Source organism: Cololabis saira, chromosome 16 (genome assembly GCF_033807715.1).
Source record: "Cololabis saira isolate AMF1-May2022 chromosome 16, fColSai1.1, whole genome shotgun sequence".
NCBI classification, from domain to species: domain Eukaryota; kingdom Metazoa; phylum Chordata; class Actinopteri; order Beloniformes; family Belonidae; genus Cololabis; species Cololabis saira.
The window spans coordinates 28,024,233-28,046,191 of NC_084602.1; the positions used below are offsets into that span (position 1 = coordinate 28,024,233).

The 21,959-nt window shown below is 37.0% G+C and overlaps 1 protein-coding gene and 1 non-coding gene across 2 annotated transcripts in view; both read right to left on the reverse strand.

Annotated features, from left to right (window-relative positions):
• Positions 1 to 21,143, reverse strand: part of scaf8 (SR-related CTD-associated factor 8) — a 48,060-nt gene extending 26,917 nt beyond the window's left edge. Inside the window, exons 1-2 of the mRNA XM_061743520.1 lie at positions 21,001 to 21,143; positions 18,164 to 18,247 (exon numbers count right to left, since the gene is read on the reverse strand). Coding sequence (XP_061599504.1) covers positions 18,164 to 18,247; positions 21,001 to 21,030 — 114 coding nt within the window. The 5' untranslated portion in view covers positions 21,031 to 21,143. The remainder of the gene's footprint in view (positions 1 to 18,163; positions 18,248 to 21,000) is intronic.
• LOC133463008 (small nucleolar RNA SNORD72) lies at positions 17,057 to 17,148 on the reverse strand. Its single transcript, XR_009784331.1, has one exon. It is a non-coding gene; the product is annotated as a small nucleolar RNA SNORD72 (small nucleolar RNA).
• Positions 21,144 to 21,959: the final 816 nt, after the last annotated feature.

Below are 21,959 nucleotides of genomic sequence, written 5' to 3' on the forward strand. Positions count from 1 at the left end.
AACGTATCTGTGTGGCGTTTGAACATCTTGCTTTTGCATAAGTGGGTTTTCTCCAGGGACTGCGGCTTCCTCCCACAGTCCAAAAACAGGTTTATTGATGATTCACAACTGCCCGTAGGTCTGAGTGTGAGCATGTATGGTTGTTTGTGTTTATATGTGGCCCTCCGATGGGCTGCTGACCTGTAATGAGCTGGGATAGGCTCCAGCAGACCCCTGTGAGCCTGTGTAGGACTAAGCGAGTATAGAAAATGGATGGATGGTTGAATTATTTATTTATACAAAAAAGAAATGTGTCTAACTAAGACATGGGATCTCATTTTCAAGAGAGACCTGTTTTACATCACAATGAATAAATAAAAAAAAAAGTAAAGAAACAGGCAATTAGGTTCCTTTACATCAACAGGACATTATGAATACAGTATGTCATTCTAATCAATGAAATATAGGTCAGAATAAAGGGGATTATGGGTGTAATTCAAAAAAACTAAAACAAACATCTAGATTTATGAAAATAAATTTTGCCAATTCTAAGAAAAAATAAATAAAAAAATGCATTTCTCATTTTTTCCAGAATTATGCAGCCCTAAAAAAAAAAAAAAAAAAAAAAAAAAAAAAACCTTTCTTTGACGTAAAAAAATTTACAGTGTGGACTTGAAACTAGATAACTCAGGAAGTATTTGGCAGAGCCAAATGTGCTGCAGAAACAAATCTGCCTCTGCTTTATTTACTATACATCTTCAGAGAAGACAGTCAGATGACGCACTTAATTCTAGTTCACCCGGGGTTTGGATTATAAAGATTTCTGTTCTTGTTGGAGAGACTAGCGGGGGTCTGTATAGGGTTGGTTCCTTATGGGTTTGAGCTACATTCGACCCCAGGGCGTTGGTTAGGACACAATTACAGGAGATTGTAATTCAGTTTAGACAGTTTACAAGCACTGAATAGATGTGCGTGTGTGGTAAGTCAACAATGATGCACACTGGTACTACAGAGCTGCACGACAAAGAGGTTTGGAGGATGAATGAAGCTAACTTTGGCGTGAACTGGAGCGCACTTCTCTCACACTACTACAATGACCAGAATACCTTTCACTCTTAAGGTGGTAAATGTTCACTTTTAAGGTGGAACTACCAAAGTTAATAACAAGCAATAATAATTAACATAAAACACCCGAGTCTTTTTAATGGCGTTTTTACACTAGTACCTATTCAGCCCGACTCGACGTTGGTTAAAAAGAATAAACTGAATGAATGAGAGACAATGTTTAGAGTTTATCTATTTGAAAATTCCCATTAAGAAAATCCCCATAATACATCTTTACTTAATCTGAAAGAACATTTTTTCCTTTTGTGAGACTGATCCATGCAGGTTGTATTGTTGATTACATTGTTACTGAAAACTAATATATTTCCTAATATTCCTATTTATTTTCTGGAGCAAGTGTTATTTTCTTGATTATAAACGAAGTAACCCAGAATTTTGTAAATGTTAAATTAACATGTGGCATTTTAAGTTTTTGATGTATGACCGCAAAAGTAGAGTTACCGTTTTCTTTTTGAACTTGAGTCCCAAATTAGGCCAATTCAAAAAAGACAGTACTGTAAATAGCTTAATGGGATAAAAAGAGGATGTTTCAAGTCATTCTGTTCCCAAAAAGGAATTGAGATATGAGAAGTAAACTTGAGAAACGGCTTAAACACAAGATATTCCCGAAAATCCACTGTGTCTTAAATAGATGGGACAGCATAACAATTACTACAAGCACCTAACCATGATAATGATAACCACACTTTCATGGTCTAAATCAAAACCTATGATGTAATATTTCTGGTTTTGTAATTATATAAAAATGGCAACTCACTGTTCTTTCTTTGGGCTACTGCCCGCAGCCGTTTTTTTGTTTTGTTTTTATGACTATAAAATACTATTTCAAAATATCTACCTTTACTTATTTAGTGTAACCTCAATTTAAATTGTCCTCACAATAAGTTTATTATGACCTTTGTTAGTACACTTGAAAAATAAATAGTTATCTACACCAGAGTGTTTACTTCTTAATGTTTTGCAATCATGTGCCATTTAACAAAACACCAGATATTCTTTCACTTTTGACTGATGCCAAAACACTGCAGTTGTCAAATTGGGTTCCATATAAATATTCAAATCAAGGAAAGAAAAGGGACATAAGCTGCTTATTGTTGTGGAAAATACATCTCAATTAAATTTTTATAATGTAACTCTACTCAGTCACACACTTATCATGCTCAGTGACAAGTTGCAAGCAAATGAATCATACCTTAGAACAAAGTATATAACAAAAATATATGATTGATATTTACAAAGCTGAAAGCAAAGGGCTGCTAATCAAGGTCCCATTCAACACCAACAATTGGCTCATAAAGACTAGCTTTTATTTTCCCTTTACACACAACACTTTCATATATTCCTCCACACAAAGTGCATGTATAACTCCGAGACAGAACAGTGGGATTTGTGTTTCCCTTTGCTCGGTAGAAACAGAAGTGAAACAGCTGGGAGACGTGGTCATTTTGCAAGAGTGAGACAACGTCATGGAACGAACATCATTTCACAAAACCCTGCAAATACATAACTCAGATGTGGGACATTCTATCGCACATTTACAGCTATACGTGTTCTGCAGAGACCATATGGTGCTTGCTGCTGTTGTATTTATCTGTAATATTCAAACACAGCTTTAGTTGATATGAACTTGAAGGTGTATATTTTATTTGACCATCAACAATCAACATAGTAAAGAGCACAGTAAATTTTAGTTTCACTGCTTCCTATGATAAGTATAAATCTCACTATATGCCAACACAAGCTGCATTTCCATTAGTAGCGGTTCCAGGTAGTTTTTCAGGGGCTGGATCGTTGATGCGCGTCTCTATTACAAAGAACGCCACTACAATAAGTGGCCTTTGGGAACCTTTGTGGGGCAGAAAACATTCCTGTAATAGGTAGGAGCAGAGCCATCTGGGAGATTTGCGAGGCCCTGTGCGAAATGGCCGGGGGGGGGGGGGGGGGGGGGGGGGGGCCTCGCGCGTGAGCGTAGCGAGCGTGCGCAAAGTTTTTGGGTTTTTCGAAAAACCCAGAAATGTTTGGGTTTTTCGGATCGGGTGTCTATATGCGCAATTTTAACTCTCCAATTAGCAAAATACTGGATACCTTCCCCTGCATCATCATTTGACTTGCCTAGACGCGGGGCCCCACGGCTGCTTGAGACCCGGTCGGATTGGTGATTTTTCTAACAAATTTATCAAACGAGCCTTTCAGAGAGGCATTAAACTCTTCCATTTTCTTTCGTTTTTTTTTCTTTTTTCATCCCCTGAATCTGTCTCGTTCTCTCGACATTGTGTGACAGTTTGTTCCACACTCCACCCGTCTGGATCAGAGCAGCTTGTGTCTGCGCTTGGTCTGACGCAGTTGTATTGAACAACAGACACGCGCATCATTGCACATATATTTATTGATATGCACAGACTAGTACACATTTAGGTCTGTAATGGAACATGACTGTTGATATTTATAAAGGATTTATAAGCGGCCCATAGCGCGAGGCCCCGTGCGGTCGCACGGTTCGCACACCCTTGCGGCGGCCCTGGGTAGGAGTCAGGTCGGCTAAAAGGATAGGGGGTCGGGATCAGGTATTCTAGATGACACGCTGTCCTCTTAGGTGAACATAAACCACATGAACACAACTCATTTGAAGCATCTGGACCAGAATAATTTTGCTCTGACAACATGTGATTAAGATTCAGATAACACGGGGAAAAAAAACAATAGATGGGCCGACGCGGAGGTTCGGGCCTTATTGGCATTTAACACCAATGAAAGGGTCCAGTGGGAGATTTATTTTAATCTCAACCACTATCACTGTCACGTATGTTTAAAAAATAAAATAAAAAATGCAAAAGACATCTCTGTGCCTTAGATCTTTTCTTGTTTCTTCTTCTCTTTCATTTCCTTTTATGCCACCGGCAGTCTGTAAAAGATGGACATTACCGCCATCACGTGCTATTTGCTCGGTCTATGGCTCTTGTGTGGAGCTACACTGTAATGGAGACCCTGAGGGGCTGAGGAGGAGGATGGCCTTGTTAGAGGTTTCCATCTGGCGAGTTTACCCAGAACCCCTGCTAATGGAAACGCACCCACAGATTGCCTTTGCATGGTGCCTACCTCTGTTTTATGTTGTGACACAGAGAACGCGGATTGGTCATAGTTAGCATTAAGTACTAATTTCACTGTATGAAGAGAATGAGGCGCAAGTGGGGGTAGATAAGGCGAAAAACAACTTGTCTTCTGAGAGAGCTGCTGATTTATCTGCAAACTTAGGTTGTGGAAGGAGGAAAAAAGTCAAACAACACTTATAAAAATAACAATGAACAAATAAAAGTATGTAATGTCAAACAAAAGAAGATGAGCTAAAAGCAGAAATAATCAACAATTTATTTCAGCTCAACCAATAGTGTGCCATGTAATAAGTTAAGTATGCTATAAAAGACAGAAAACAAAGCTAACAAAATAATGATCTAAAACAATAGCTATGTTCACATCCAGAGCAACATTTAACTTGTATCTATCTGGCCGGAAAAACTCAAAAGAAGCTACGAGCTCATGCCATCATATTTTCTGTGCTGATTCTCTGAGACATTATATTTCTCAAGTAAACAAACAAGTAGCTAGTATAAAAGGTAGGGGTGTAACGATACACTAATCTCACGATACGGTACGATACACGATATTGAGGTCACGATAACGATACGATAATACAGCAGTATTTTTTTAACAACCTTGAATGAGGAACATGACTGGAAAAAATTGTCTTTTATTTGAAAGACACAAAATACAAAACAATACTGTGCGTTTGCCCTATTGTTACAGTTTGTAATGCTTTATAACTGTTTAAGTTTTAAAGAGCAAGGCCAACCATTTTCCACAAACTGAACTAAAAGTAAATGTCAGGTTTGCATTATGCATCTTCAGTTTCATACAAGTACAAATATTTTGCCACAAACTGAATAGTTTCTCTCATGTATGATTTGACTTTTTTCTTTCTAATTTAACAACTAAAATTAAATAAATAAATAAAAGTAAATAAATACATACAATTTTACATCATAAAAAAGATTGATTCATGCTCACCTTATAAGTGTAAGAGGAGATTTATTTTTGTTAAGAAGTTTATTTTGGTAATTCAGGGTTCATTATTTTATAAATATATTCTTTATATTCTGATGTAAATCAGGGACTATAATGACACTAGTCAGTTTATCTGTAGTTGTTAATATGTTTTAGATTGGGCGGAGTGATACAGCACTAGGTGCTGTGTTGATGTTCTAAAATCCTACGCTGTTGAGGGACATTAAAGTACACTGGAACTACAGTGGAGTTGCCTGCGTGTTTATCCTACTCACGACCCGAAAAAGGTTTAATTTAATAAGGTAAGGCTTAACTCTACACCAGCCTTACATAAGTAAAATTTCAGAGCTCAAAACGGGACCACAAAACGGGACTAGTTTCTTCTGAGCGGAGTAAGATTTTGGTCCGCGCGGTCGCGGCTGCATGTGCGTTTCTTGTCAACACAATAGATTAATATTAATAACCCAATATCGCGATACAGTTTGTCACCTCCACGACACGTATTGTGACGTTTTGTATCGCAAAATTTCGTGGCACGATATATTGTTACACCCCTATTAAAAGGAGACCATATGTATGAGGGGCAACTTTGCTGAAGCACAAGTGAGGGTTAAGTATTTGAGAGTATGGGCCAGTGAAGCTATCGGGTAGGGAGGATAAAGTGTGCCTGGACACAACACCTCACAACTCGTCAAGTGTGAGTATATGCTATGACACCAGGGATTAAAATGGATAAAAAAAAAACAACAAAATAAAAATTCTGACAAAACTTTCCAGGCCAGGTCAACTTGTCCACCATCTACCTTTTCATGGTTATATCTTGTAGGTTTAAATGTAAAACAATGTGGAAACTGCTGAAAAAAGGGTAATTTTGAGAGTAGGGCTGGGTATCGAGAACCAATACCTTTATGGTATCAAACAAAATGGTTGTATACCATCAAATATCAAAAAACTGCATCATTCGATACCTATGGTCAAGGTTCGCTTGCTCACTGCTCGAACATAAACAACACTGCCTCTTTTACACGCAGCAACAGCTGTGTTTGGCTCACTAAACTCTGTCAGTCAGCCAATAGGAATGCAGCGTCATTGCATCTGCTTCCCAGTGTGACTGTCTTGGGGAGGCAAGAACAACAAACTAGTGACTTTATGTGCAGGCTGGGTGTTTTGTCATAGAAAAAAAAAATGTATTCAAAGATTTAGTGCGTAAACATGCCAAAACGATTAAAAGTGTGGCTGCATTTCATTCAAAAGGCTGCCAGTAGCTCTAACCCAACCAATGTAATCAAACACTTCATGCAGGGGAAGAGCAGAGTGGTGCCATTTTTGGCAAACAACATTCTGCCTCCTATTATTCCACTCCACCGTCAGCATCAATGTGAAAATGAAGCAGGTAACTTCTTAGCTAATTTCAGGTTTTTACATCTTGTATGTTGTTGTCAACTGAAGTTAATTGTAGGCTAACAATTGTGATCCTAATGTCGCAAATGTTGTAGTCCGTGTTGTTAGCTTGCAGAGTATTTTTAACAGGCTGTATGAAACACTGAAATATACTTAAATTATTATTAGAACCAAATTATCACTTGGGTTAAATAGCAAAGCAGCTCAAGTATTTTTATTTTGTCCTTATAGCCTCTGTTTAAGTACAATACCAAATGTAAATCAATTTACATTTGCAGAGCATAGGGGGAAAAAAAATATGTCAAAACATTAAAGGAGCTGTATGTAAGAGCAATAATAAAACGAATCATAAAATGACCCCGATATGTCAACAGACATTTAAAAATCATGTTCATTTCAAATACTTATGTCACTGACAACAGCACTCAAGCCAGGATATTCCAGTTTAAAAAGAGGAGTTGCAGCCCTCAACTGATGTTTATGTTGTCATTTTTTGTTTTGGCCTGAAGCTCCACCCTCCACCTATCTCCCAATCACCAAGTCAGTATTGTTTCTGAAGCTCCACCCTCCACCTATCTCCCAATCACCAAGTCAGTATTGTTTCTGAAGCTCCACCCTCCACCTATCTCCCAATCACCAAGTCAGTATTGTTTCGGCATCCGGGTTTCCAGCTCGGCTCTAATTATCGCAGCCATGGCAGCCTACGTTCCTGCTGCATTCTGCAGCCTACCTGGCAACCTCTGGTCGGGGGGAGGAGGGGGAGGGTACACGCCACTCAACAATATTTTGAAAGTGACTGCAGTACCAGTTTTGGCCATTTCTTACAGACGGCTCCTTTAAGTATGTAGTATAATCCTAATTTTCAAACTGTTTTAATTCTGTGCACTTAAATACAAGAAAAACTTTTATTTTCCAATGTCACCGAGGGTCTCAGCCATTTCTTGAAGGAAGAAACAGCATTGGATCAAAGATTAAAAGAAAAGGTACCAGATAAAGTTTGGACCAGACTAGAAGAGGAGCTGATAAGGACATTACAAAAGATATTTATTGTTCTTAGTTATCTTTAGTCATTAATGCAGATTGTTACATTATGATGCCAATGATGCATTGAATGCATAATGAAGGGGAAGAAACTCAGGCCCAGCGGAAGGAAAAGGACATTGCAGAGACCTTGTGTGATCACGATGACTGTGCTAATGAAGACAAAACCACCCCAGTATTGCCACCAGACATACATAACCGACACCTTTACCCAGCTTCATTTCCAGAAAACTGTTCTCAGTCTGTACCCAGTAAAAAAAAAATAAATAAATTTCCCCCTCCTTCAAGTTAAATCAATATTTTTGTTCTCTAAGAAATGTAAAAAAAAAAGAAAAAAAAACAAAAAAAAAAAATAGAAAAATCTTCTATTGAGAAAAAGATTTCAACAAACATTGAAAATGTATCAGTAAGGAATCACTCTCGCTATATAGGTATCGGTTTTGGTATCCATATCGAAAATGTCTAAATGATACCCAGCCCCATTTGAGTACTGTGCAGCCTAGCAAGATTAAATCGAGCAGCATAAAGATTTTAACCTACACCGGTTAAATATTTTAAAATAAAAAAACTGCAATGGGGCATAATATAATTCAAATGTATTAAACAAATAACTCATTTTTACAATACTAATATTTTATTCATGAACTATGATTAAAGGACAAAACTTTTCAGTGCAGAGTTCAGCTTATCTTTGGCTAAAATGAAGCACCACAGTGGCAGCTGGACACACAAATGATGCACAAACGCTTCCATGTGGAAACTGGTTCTGGGGTTTATGCTCTAAATCAAAATGAGTTATATTTACAACAACATTTTAATGATATTATATATTTTAAACTGAATAGTCTGTCTACACAAACTCTGCCATGATGCCTGAGTTGCCAACTGTGAAAAGAATCCTTGGACAGAGATTTCACATGGGAATAAAATTCAAGCTGTCTAGTTTAGTGAAATGACACTGAATTCACTGCTTGCGTGTACCGAAATTCCCCCCTTGTTTTTTGTTTGTTTTACCCTTTCATGGTATCTACTTTGACTCACATTAGTCCATGGACCGAAACTAACAACCCCACAAGCAGCAATGGCAGATAAAACCTCTGTTTGGCGAATAAATTGCGGAGTGCGGACATTATCCGCCACACTGGTGGATACAAATTTTGACCATTAGGCGTTTTTAGATCATAGCCCGCTATTATCCATGGAAGAAAAATGCCTGTTTAACGCCCGCCGGCCAATATAAACACAAGGCGTGCTATTGCTTCCACCTGAAGCCTTGTTGAGGGAAGGGAAGATGACTCAGGAGGCATTATGTAACATGACACCTCGTTGATTCGGCGGCTTCGCTGTTTTCACCAACATCAGAAGAGCTGGATGATGCAGGAGACGGAGCAGGTGGCGGATTCATGCTCAATAACAACAGGATTTGAGAAGTGACTTTCCCCAAATTATGTTGCACAAATATGACCAGAGTCTGCTACTTCTGCTGCTGTGTTCATTGAATGCAAATAACTTTTTTCTGATGCTCTTCAGTTTTTTTATGATCCCAGTTTCATGTCCTGCAAATCCGTGGTCTGTCATTTTAGCAGCAAAGGACAGAGATTTGTGTGTTATACGCGGGGTTTCAGCCTGTGTAAAAAAGGGGCTAATGGTACATAAAACTGCATCTTGGGAAACTGGTGTCCCTTGGATACAAACACTATGTGGAGATGTTTTTTCTGGAATCTTTAAGTTTGTATTCAACATAGTAGTCTCACACACACACACACACACACACACACACACACACACACACACACACACACACACACACACACACACACACACACACACACACACACACACACACACACACACACACACACACACACACACACACACACACACACACACAGAGAGAGAGAGAGTCATATAATTTTGGCAGGTAAAAAAAAAAAAGCTTGGCTGGTGGATCGTTGCAGTCCACTTATCTAATGAGGGAAAAAGGTTAATTTCCGACCCTGCATTTCTAGAGATCAACTGATGGAAAGATCGTGTTTGCTCTCAAGATCAGAACAGTTGACTGGAAAATGTGGCAGAAGCTATAAATTCTTTAAACTCAAAGCAAAGGATTCTCCTAAATAAAAAAAGAGAAATAATAATAATAACTTTACAGAGATCATTATTCATTCATACACATTGTCTCTGGTGGTGGTAGCTACGTTTTGTAGCCACAGCTGCCCTGGGGGCAGACTAACAGAAGCGTGGCTGCCATATCGCGCCTAACGGCCCCTCCGACCACCACCAACATTCATACACATTCACACGGGGCAAGGTGGGTAAGGTGTCTTGCCCAAGGACACTACGACAGCAAACTGGGACAGAGCGGGATTTGAACCGCCGACCTTCCGATCATTGGACGACCCGCTCTGCCACCTGAGCTACTGCCCCCCGAGAATGGTTGTTCTGCAGAACATGAGCAAGCCCTGTTGAGTGTGCAACAGTTGAACACATGGGCTGCATGTTCTGACATGCAGACATAAATACACTAATGAAAAAGGTTTTCTGATTGAACTCTTTTGAAAGTAATGAGAAAGACTTGCTTTGAAAGCTTCATCTAAATTTAGAAGAGATTCAAATGAGGACCTTTGTGCCTCTTTGAAATTATATGTGTAAATAGAGCTGCCATTAAGTACAGCTGCAATTGTCCAAAGTAAACCAATGGTGGCAAAAGTAGGAATAAAAACCAAGCTCCATAAAGTCCCGTTTGTTAAATGGCATTTGCCATCTTCAGTTCACCATATCAATTTAAATTTCTTTAGAGATATAAATGTTTATGTATCTAGCTCCAAAAAAAGACCCCGAAAAAACAAATCAAACAAACTGCAGAATGCACCTCAGGACAACAAATCAACCACAACTTAAGATTTGATAGAGAAGAAAAAAAAGGAACTTTCTCCAAAAGACAAAATTTTAAGAATGCAAGGGGGGAAAAAAGTATCCAGTTAGCAGTAAAATACTGACATAACAGCCTAAGCCTTGTGCCCTAGTAAAAGGAACGTTCTTCAAAAGCATCAATGTTATCGGCCTTTTAGTTTTTAAGCACCTAAACATAATTAAAAGATAAAATAAACATAATGTGGTCCTTACCAAATCCTTAAATTAGGTATATACAATTTCAGCTAAATATCTTCTGACATATCAAAAAGCCAATATTTAACAAAACAAAGCCAAATTAAAAGAGTAGTATCTGTTGATTATGTTTTTTAAATTGCAATTCATCAAACGATTTTCATAGGTAGTTTGTGATTAATGGGACAATTTTTTTAAATTTTTTTTATTTTTTTTTAATTGCAATAATCCTTGCTTTAAACAAATGATTGTTGCATTATCATACGTCAAAAACATAACCTAAAAGCCTGGAGAGGTTCAACTTTGGCCCAACAAGCAACAACTGATGTTGATCTGAGTAATTCTAATACAAAATAAAGTCAATTTTAACATTTAAAGTAGTTTTTCATTAACACATTTACTGCCTGGTTCACAAAACTGCTTTGGTTTGTATGTTTCAAAACTCTTGAGGGGGTACATTTTATGTACCACATCACCAGAGTTGGGTATATAAAGCAATATTATTTTTCTTAGATTAGGTGTATCCTTTTGATTGACTAGCCATCATCACTTACTCTTCAGTCATCAAAAAACAAAGCTAAGGAAGTAATCAACAATTTATACAATTTAACAACCGGATATTCTGCTGTAAACGTCCACAGTAACTCTGCAGCTAGGTTGACGCGGGTCACCTGAAGGAGCTTGTAGTCACAGCAGGCTTTAATTGACATATGGTGGGCTTGGAAAAAGTATATATTATTGTTGTTATTACTATTTTTGTATTTTACAGTCCATGTAAAAAACAGTCACGTGACCAATGTGTATCACAGCAGCATCGCTTCTTGTTTCTCCAAACTAGAAGTTGACACACATAAAATGTCGTGGTTTATTAGACATTGTCTTTACCTAAATTTAAATCTTGGTGAGGACCAGATTATCCAGAGTATAAGTCTTGATACTTATATCATAATTGAATCAGATGCACATCCAGTACATTTCAAATGATTGCATTCTCTTGAAATAAGCCAACTTTGCTGAACAGACGATCGTGATGCAAAACAATCCTGTGTAAGCTGGGTCAGCAATATGAATCTAACAATTTTCAAACTCACAAGAAGGGAAATACAACCATGCTGTGCGTAAAATAGACATTAGCAGCTCTGTGAAAGCTAACAATGAAAGATGGCCATATTCGGGAAAGCTCTCAAACTAATGTGATGATTATTCTGCCTATTGTTAAATTAGTACTATGTATAACATTTAATTTATTATATCTATTAAAACTTTCCGTTCACATCCATTTTCTTGTGTGTGAGAAAGTATGTATAGGTGTAATGTATGCGTCTCCTACATTGCCGATGAAAGTGTTTTGTGTCAAAGCACTAACTTTTTGGCTTATGCATGTGCATAAACCAAAGGTCAACATTTTAGAGACTAGTAATAGCCATCTGTGTAATTAGCTCCTATTACAAGTCCTGAATGGAACGGACGGACTAATAAATGACTGCTCTAGCTCAACCGAGTTTAATGTTCCCTTGATAACCATCCTAAAACACAATGACCATCTTCAGAGTATTGAAAAAGACAATAATCCAAGATTATAGCTTCATCAATTAGAAGCTCCACATCAATCAACGCAAGAAAAACCACAACAGCAAACACCTTGCTTTCCTGGTGTGTGGGAGGAAATTAAGTTTAAGTTAGTCTTCTCCCATCTTCCTTGTGAAACAACCCATACTCCTACCTAAGCTGGTTAGGGATTCTCTTATCTCTTTGTAACTCTCTCCACCCCATCCTCCTGCTTCACTTTCAGTGCTTTGGGGGAGCTGGGAGAGCTGCTGAGGGAAGGGGAAACGGGTGTTATTCACAGGCAACACAAGGCACAGCAACAGTTCCTTACATTACTAAACGATTTCTTGTTAATGGCTGATTTTCTGAACCCATATCAAGCCTTGTAAATAATAATAATGATAATAATACATTTATAAGGAAAAATAATTTCAATTATTCTACAGAATGTAACAACATACTTTTACATTCAACATGAACATGATGATAATCATCATGGTATATTTCTTAAAAAGGCTTTTATTACGACAAGGCAGAGGTATAGGAAATCAGCCATGAAGACGAAGCATAGGAAAACACTTTATGCTAAATAGAGAGGAGAAAACAAATCCACACATGAAATTAAATAAAAGGAGGCAACATTTCCAAGATTCCCCCTTGTTTACATTGCAGCTGAGTGAGAAATGTGCAAGGTGCAATGTGAGAGGCCCAAATGATGCTAACTTTAAAGTAGGCACACATTAAAATAACAGATTTTAAAATGTCTCTCAATATAAACATGATAAGTAATATTGTTGAGAGAAGGTCCTTAAATACAGACATATAACTATGATTAATTATAATAGACTGTTATCTTTAAGATGGCAAAATGACAGAAATTCAAATTCAACATTTGATTTATAACCAATGGTTGTTTCGAATATGGTGATAATGTTAAAGTAGTGCAATCTTCTGAATAAAATATTGATTCAGAAAACTCCATACAAATCTTTTAATATACACCTTAAATTAATGTTTTGTGGGACTTCATTCCAATTTTCAGTCCAATTTTCATCAGCTCTTTGTTCTTCTGCAATTATATTAATTTTAATATCTAATTTGGACCTAGTGACTCAAAACAAAACAAGATTAAACAGGAATGTTTATCCACCCAGGGTAGTACACTTTCAAAATGTCATCGTGCCCGCACGTGCAAATGATAGCTGTGTTAGTTTTCTTCATCTTCCAGATAGATACAAGATAAAAAAATAAAAAAAAACTGGATGTATTAGTAGCATAATTATAAAAATAGGAACAATGCAGAGATAACCCAAGCATTTTTATGTTTTTAAAATGTCTTCAAATCAATTGGGTGTCAAATTCTAAATGTCAAACTGTATGCATCCAAATATAGATTGTTTTACAATGGCGACTGCCTATTTGAAAACCTCGTTCCGAGATGTTTTAGGGTACATTCTCCCCTGAACCGTTCGGAACGCTTTAAAACGGGCAGGAGTTGGTTTGCTTGGAAAATCCTTCTCATTTGACTCTGATGTGGGTCAAAAACGCAAACTCTAAATCTGTCAAAAAACACAGGTATCGGCCCACTTCCAGTGAACCCAATGCAGAGTACAGACCGGTAAACACGACCCAAACAAGCACGCTTGTAGCACGATAGCGGGAAAAGACAGTCAAGCGTAGAGTGAGGACGGGGCAACGCTATAATAGAAGTACATTCGCCAAGTAGACTACAAAACTCCACCAGCCAAAATAATATACTGCACTTTTTTTTCCCATATATATTAATTTCCATACATTTCATTTACATAAAGTATTATGTTGAATACAAATTTAAAGAATAGTCCAGAAAAAACAATTGAAGCAGAATTATTTTCAATATATGGACGAATGGACTTGTGTGTGTGTCTCAGGGACAGAAGCGTCCCATGACACAGTTTTATGTACCATTAGCCCCTTTTTACACAGGCTGAAACCCCGCGTATAACACTTGAATATAGTGTGTCGCCTGTCCTTTGTTGCTAAAATGACAGACCGCGGATTTGCAAGACACGAAACTGAGATTATTAAACTGAAGAGCCTCAAAAAGAAGTTATTTACGTTCAATGAACACGACAGCAGGAGTAGCAGACTCTCGTCATATTTGTGCAACACGATTTGGGGAAAGTTCTCAAATCCTGTTGTTATTTAACATGACTCTGCCACCCGCTCCATCTCCTGAATCATCCAGCTCTTCTGATGTTGGTAGAACCAGCGAAGCCGCCCCAACAGTGGGTCACCATGTTACAAAGTATCACACGATAATACCTCCTATGTCATCTTCCCTCCCCTCAATAAGGCTTCAGGTGCCGGTGAGGCAATAACACGCCTCAGGTTTACGTTAAACACACGTTTTTCATCCAGGGATAATAGCAGGCCATCATATAAAAAACACCTAATGGTGTGGTGTGGCAGATAATGTCCGTGGTTTACTCGGCAAACAGAAATTTTACCCGCCTTTGGCGCTTGGGCAGATGTTAGATTCGGACCCTGCTTGTTAGCATTCAAACTAATTAGCAGGAAAGCTGCTCTGGATTAACCAACAGAAGAGACAACTTTCTTCTTCATTCTTTGTTTTTTCTTCCCCTTCAGTAATTCTTGACGTAGTTCCACCACAAGCGAGGGGAGTAATACGTTATTCAAACGCTCAGTTCAGTTTGATTCACAAAGTTCAGTATCAAAGCAAACTCGGACCAGCTGAATGCTGCACCCCAAGGTGGGCAATATGGACGGAAATTACTATCCCGGTATATTTTGAGTCAGTCACAATACACTTTTTATATCTCTTCATTTTCCAGTAGACTATGTTCGGTTTAATCAGAGGCATGTGTGATATTATAAAAACGTTTATTGAAACAGATTTAGGGGGCATGTTACTATTAGCTAAACAAGACAAAATAAATTGTCTTTAAAAATAGCTGTGCTGCTCCTTCACCAGAACTCTGCAGCTGTGCAATATTCACGCAGTGAAAACAAAAAATTTCAATTAATTAGGAAAATAAATACGAATGAGAAGAAAAAGCTAAAATATTCAGCTTCCATTGTGATGTAAATAGAAAGCGTACAAAATAGATTAAATCTTTAAAAAAGATAAATATAAAAAATATGGATGTCTCTGAAACCCTTCTTACAACATAAATAATACTCACAGGAGGTCTGTTGTTCTGCTATTATTGACAATAATGTTGTATAACAATAACAATAAATTTCCTTTGGACATAGGTTGATTGTGGGTAACCTTTTACAGTTTTCTTGTTTTGCAGGAAAAACAAGCCGGTCTGCTGAAGCCGCCTTTTTCTACTATTTCATTTGAAAACATATCTTAGTAATATCGCACGCTACTGAATTTACTTTGTGTCTCTTTGCACTTCTCTTTTCATAAGGTAAACCACCAGTAAATACAAGTGTGGGCAGGTTGTAGCTATGTTTGATGATGGTGTCCGGTTCTTGAGATTTAAATGCGAGCATGGTATAAACAGTATTACATAATCCTAAGCCGTGCAAAAAAAAAACATGTATGAAAGAGAATACCAATGTACCGCCCAGCCATACGGAAACCCCAATCGAACTGAGTCACAACTGCACTGAGACTATTGGCCTAGACGTGAAAACAACCCTAGACAAATCTTTGGACACAAAAGTAGTATTCAAATGGAACTTAAATATACCACAAAGGGATATGTATAAAATCCAAAAATAGAGCTGGTAATAAGGTTAAACTAGGGGAAAGCATTTGCAGGTAAGTGGGAGAACCTCATCTTACTGTTGTCACAAATGCAGATAAGAACATTGTTGTAGTTAAAGTCACTGATATAATATTGTTTAGGGAAATATGAATGGTTTATTACAATACATAAGGTTTTTTTTTTTTTTAAATAAGTGGTGCAACACTGAAGCGTGCCAAACCTCATCCCCCGAAATAAATGACAGCGTCATGCATGTACATGCATGCTGTAACTTAAACTGACAAATTGAGATGTGGAGTAAGACTTAAGCTGTTGTCAATCATACCATGAAAGACATTAATTTAAACCGCAGCTATAATATCATCAGCCCCCGGTCAGAATGGTGTTTTATGTTGATTGGTGCGCTTTATGTGTGCATCATATTTTGATTCTTGAGAAATCTGTATCACCTGGCCCCAGTACTGCAGCATTTCTTAGAAAGAACTTATTAACCCATGAAGTGAACCGATACATAAACTGATTAAAATTTAAGAATTTAAGTTTCTCACAGCTACACTTTTTTTAAGTTGTCAAGCGGTTTATAGATTTAGTTGTAAAACAATGCCAATAACTTATTATTATAATAAATTGTATTTATAGAGCGCTTTTAAAAGATCTCAAAGACGCTTCACAGACACAAGGATAAAACATTGAGATCAAGAAAATTAAAAATTGTTTGTATAACAGGGATACTAAATGTAAGTGACAATTCTATTTTCTTGTTTCTTGTCTAGTTTGTTGAAGTACCAGCAGATTTAAAGTTTGAGACCTCTAAGATCCCGTGTGTGACGACCACAATAGATACATTTTAACTGTTCAAAAAAAAAAAAAGATTTCCTAAATCAGCTACGGGTTGTTATTCCTTTTTGGAGAGCAACACATGTATTTGTTTGAAAAGAAAATTTAAAAAAAAAAGTAAAGACTGCAAAATATACACAAAGGTGCTCAAATTATCGCAATCCAAATTAAACCACCAAAGGATGAAGTGGTTGTTTACCTACAGTCTCCATTTTGTTGTCTTTGCCTTACAGTGATGCTTACCGATCACTTACTTTCAGAGAAAGTAACTGATATCACAGGAACCTCATATGTTCAGACATTTTTATTTCACCATCATTGGTAAGCGGCAGTGAATTATTTATTACTGAAGTAGACTACTGTATGTTGTTCATCTGTCACATCTATATTATGAGACAAAACAATATGACAGTTTAATGTCTCTATGTTATTTGATGATTTGAAATTGTTACGATTTACATTTTTATTAAATAATTGACATAATAAATATTCTAGTAAAAGTTTATTTTTCAAAAATATATGCTGCTAGCAATCTTTCTGGAAGTGCATGTCAGCCCAGGCAGCTAAAGACTTGTTCTCTTCATTGTTGGCAACTTCGCATCTTTGTAATCATAGAAAAAAAACTACTAACAAAATAGAGAAGCAATTATATAGGCAATTATAGAAATTATAGCCAATTTCCCTTAAAGATATTACATTTGAAGTACAAAGAATTGCAAGTATGGAGAATTTCTTTTATGGCAACATCCATAACTTCTGGGTCCCACGGATGGAAGTGCAATAGACCAGCTGTGCCACACACGGACTTGCAGCCACTTGAGTCCCACCAGAAACACTGTAGTAAAGGTTGGACGCATCCCATAAGTGACGGCCTGCTCTGCTCCACTAAAGATGCCCACCAGATTTATTTTGGCAATAAGCTACAGCTATACCTCATCAATATACTCACTGGGCAGATCGAGAAGGCAGAAATCAAATACAAGAATGAATACCACCTCAAATCTCTGCTTCTTCAGTCTGGAGGTTGCAATAAGGATAAAGAAAAACTAAAACACAGGGGAACTGTGGGAGGTCAGTTTGCTGCACCCACTAACTCACAATACCACATTCAGCTGTCTGAATTACTAATTAGAACTATTACATAACTAAATAATGGAGAATAATCTATTATGGGTTATATGGGTAACATATTGCCAAGTTATTCCATTATTTTCATAACTTTATTTGGGTTTTTTGAGTTGGAGAGTTTATTATTGGTCATTTAATTTCCATTGTTTTCTCTTTTAGGTAGCCATTTGTTATTTATGTATAAATTACCTGCTTCTATCCTATATCATACTTACTTTTATAGCCTTGATTCCAGACTTGGTGATCTGGGTCATCTTGGCCTTGGAGATGGGTGGCTTGTACTCATTCAATGAGTAAAGCTGGAACATGAAATCAGACAAAAAAAATCTAATTCAATTTCAATTCAATTCAATTGTTTTTATACAGCGTCTATTACAACAGAAGTTGTCTCTAGGTGCTTTTCAGGGACACAGAACATGACCCCCAAGCAATTATTACATAAACATAACATAAACAGGGGCAAGAAAAAACTCCCCTTTAGGAGGGAAGAAACCTGGACCAGGATCATAAGGGGGGCCCACCTGCCGGAGGCCAGCTGTAATTGTGCACATTTTTAGTGCAATAACAAAAGTGCAAACAGAAAGTCTGTAGAAAACTTGTAAACATATTTGTGCCTCAAAGGCCATGACTGTAGGCTATGTAGTAAAACTGAAAAAAATTACTTATGAACTCAACAGCTCAATGCCATTTTCCATTGACATTTTATGACTATTTTTTGACTCTCACAGTAATACAGTTTACAAAGTGCTTCTCTTTTCAGCTCAATACAGGACGCATACTTTAGTTTATAAATACGGGACGATTCTGTTATCTCATACTGCTGCACCTTTCTTTTCTTTTAAATTTTATATATGTTAATAAGAGCTGTCATTTGTCTATTTACTGTACAGTGAGCGAAAATAACCTAAGTCAAATTCCCTGTCTTGTTTGACCTGACTTGGCCAATAAACCTGATTTGAATGCACTAAAATTATGACTTTGGTTTCATCATTTGCAGAGAATGCCTGGACAAGAAGGTAAATGATGCTTAACAAGATTTCACAATGGATAATATCAATGATTAAGTCTCCTTGCATTTAAATATGAATGATTGCTTTCTCCTTTCTCTCATTATATTAAAAATAATGACACCTCTGGAGATGTGGCTCTGACTACATGAAAATATTAAATGGTATGATGCTTGTAAACACTAACTTTAGTTTTACTTTCAGGTGGACATGACCAAAGTGAACCTAGAAGTCATCAAACCTTAGATTACTAGGCGTGTGACTGAGATCCTGAGTTTTCTTTATGCGCACCGATCACATGACAACCTTACACGATAACAAACCTCATCAAAACCTTATATTTGGTATATTGAGGAAATCAAAGTTCAAAATGGACAATGCAGTTGTCTTTTTTTTTTATTCTGCTCCTCACCGGTGGAACAAACTTCCTGTAGATCTGAGGTCTGCTCCAACTGTCAGCTCCTTTAAATCGGGCCTAAAAACATTACTGTTTACTGAAGCGTACTCTTAAATTAAATACTTACCTGCTGTACTCTACTGCGCTTATTTTGAAGAACTTGTGCTTTTTATTATTTTACCCCTTTTCTTATAATTTTATTTCATTTATTTGTTATTTAAGCGTACTCTTAAATCAGCAACTTGTGGTTTTTATTATTTTACCCCTTTTCTTATAATTTTATTTCATTTATTTGTTATTTAAGCGTATTCTTAAATCAGCAACTTGTGCCTTTTATTATTTTACCCCTTTTCTTATCATTTTATTTCATTTATTTGTTATTTAAGCGTATTCTTAAATCAGCAACTTGTGCTTTTTATTATTTTACCCCTTTTCTTATCATTTTATTTCATTTATTTGTTATTTAAGCGTATTCTTAAATCAGCAACTTGTGCTTTTTATTATTTTACCCCTTTTCTTACCATTTTATTTCACTTATTTGTTATTTAAGCGTACTCTTAAATCAGCAACTTGTGCTTTTTATTATTTTACCCCTTTTCTCATAATTGTATTTCATTTTATTTGTTATTTAACAAAGAAGAATGCACACATGCATGAGATAAAATGACAACTTAAATTGGTTTTGTCGGTTTCCTTAGCATCTTTTCTCTTTCTGTTTTCAGAGCTATCATTATTATTATTATCATCATTATTATTGCTAATATTATTATTATCATCATCATTACTGTTATTATTATTACTACAACAACTACTATTATTATTATTATTTTGTGTAGACTTATGATACTTCATTTGTTCTTTTTGTATATTCTATTCTGTTAAAAGGTGGGCAAGATAAACTTTATGCTTCAAGCCCAGACCTTTTCGGTCAAAAAAAAAAAATGTTGACCAGGGAAAAACCTGTGTTATCTTGTTTGTTGATTTTTATGTTTGTGATTGACCGAAATAAATATTAACTAACTAATTTACTGTCTAATTATGTCTTGCCGCTTTTAATGTTGATGTAAATCACTTTGAATTACCTTGTGTTGAATTGTGCTATATAAATAAACTTGCCTTGCCTTTTTTATTTAAGCCATTTTAACCACAGAATACTCTAAATGAATGTATTTGGTGTTGGCAGTGGAATTTAACCCTTAGTACAGCAGCATTTACTGTAAATTAACATTTAGATCAACATTACAGCTTTGCACAGACGGACTACGGCGGGAGCTTCACGCCCCGGGATATAGATGAGGGTAAACACTTCTAATACCCCTGCTACAGCTCCATTTACACAAAGACGGTCTAAATTAAAGCATTCAGCTCGGATTCGCAGGCGTAAACGAGCCTGCAGGTCCAGCGACCAGCGGCCTTATAAAGCCTGAGTTATGGTCCTGTGTTAAATCGACGCAGAGCCTACGGCGTAGGGTACGCGGCGACGCGCAACGTACGGCGCGGGTCGCCGCGTACCCTACGCCGTAGGCTCTGCGTCGGTGTAATGATGATGACGACTCGGCGCTAGCGTTAGCCGCCTAGCCGCCGTTCACGTGAACTGGACACCGCCAGTGTCGACATGTTCGGCCCTCTGCGAGCACTTCACACCCACCTCGTTGTTAAAGGCTTTGACGGCTTCCATGGCGTCGTGCTTTCGGCTCGCAGCTTACAGTAAATGTTTACGGGTAGCTCCTCGATAACCGGCGTGAAACATGCATGCTCGACGCTTGACGAGATGGAGGAGACTGGCAATATGGCGCAGAACCGCGGAGACCACACACACGGGGAGGGACGACCCCCAGCGGCGGGACGGGGGCACTGCAGGTTGCATAAAGGCGCTTACAAGACACGACAGTCTCAAATAAATAAATAAATAAATAAATAAATAAATAAATAAATAAATAAATAAATAAATAAATAAATAAATAAATGTTTCCCTTAGTAATCTCACAATGGGGACATTTTATTCTCTGCATTTAACCCATTTCTAGATAGACAGATTTTAATTTGTCTACCAAGGTGTAGTGCTGTGGAAGTTCCACAGTTCTCTTAGATTATTCATTTATATTATTTCATTTCAATTTAATCTTGAAATCATATTATGTATCATCAGCACTCCTCCTGTCGCCTCCACCTCAGCAGCACAAACAAGCGCCCCTTTTTATTTAAATACTTGTAATTTTTTGACAACACTGGTTTCTTTAATATCTTTTTGTGTGCAGTGCGTTATTTATTTATTATATTATTTATTTGTTTATTGTATTTATAATATATTTTATGTCACTTGTTTACACTTTATTTTGTGGGTATTTAAATCTTATACTTTATGTAAGCTATTTATATTGTATTTTTCATATATTCATTTCATATTTTTTTGTATTTCTTTCTAATTATTTCTAAAGTATTTTGATTGAGCAATTGCTTTCTTTAAATAAAAGAATGTCCAAGATAAAGCTATTCAGTTTCTTGTGATATACACCAGCAGTGGAATTTACTGCGATGCAAGAGGGGCCCCACCTAATATCTTGCCTAGGGCGGCAAATTGGTTAGGTCCGGGTCTGTGTGGAACGA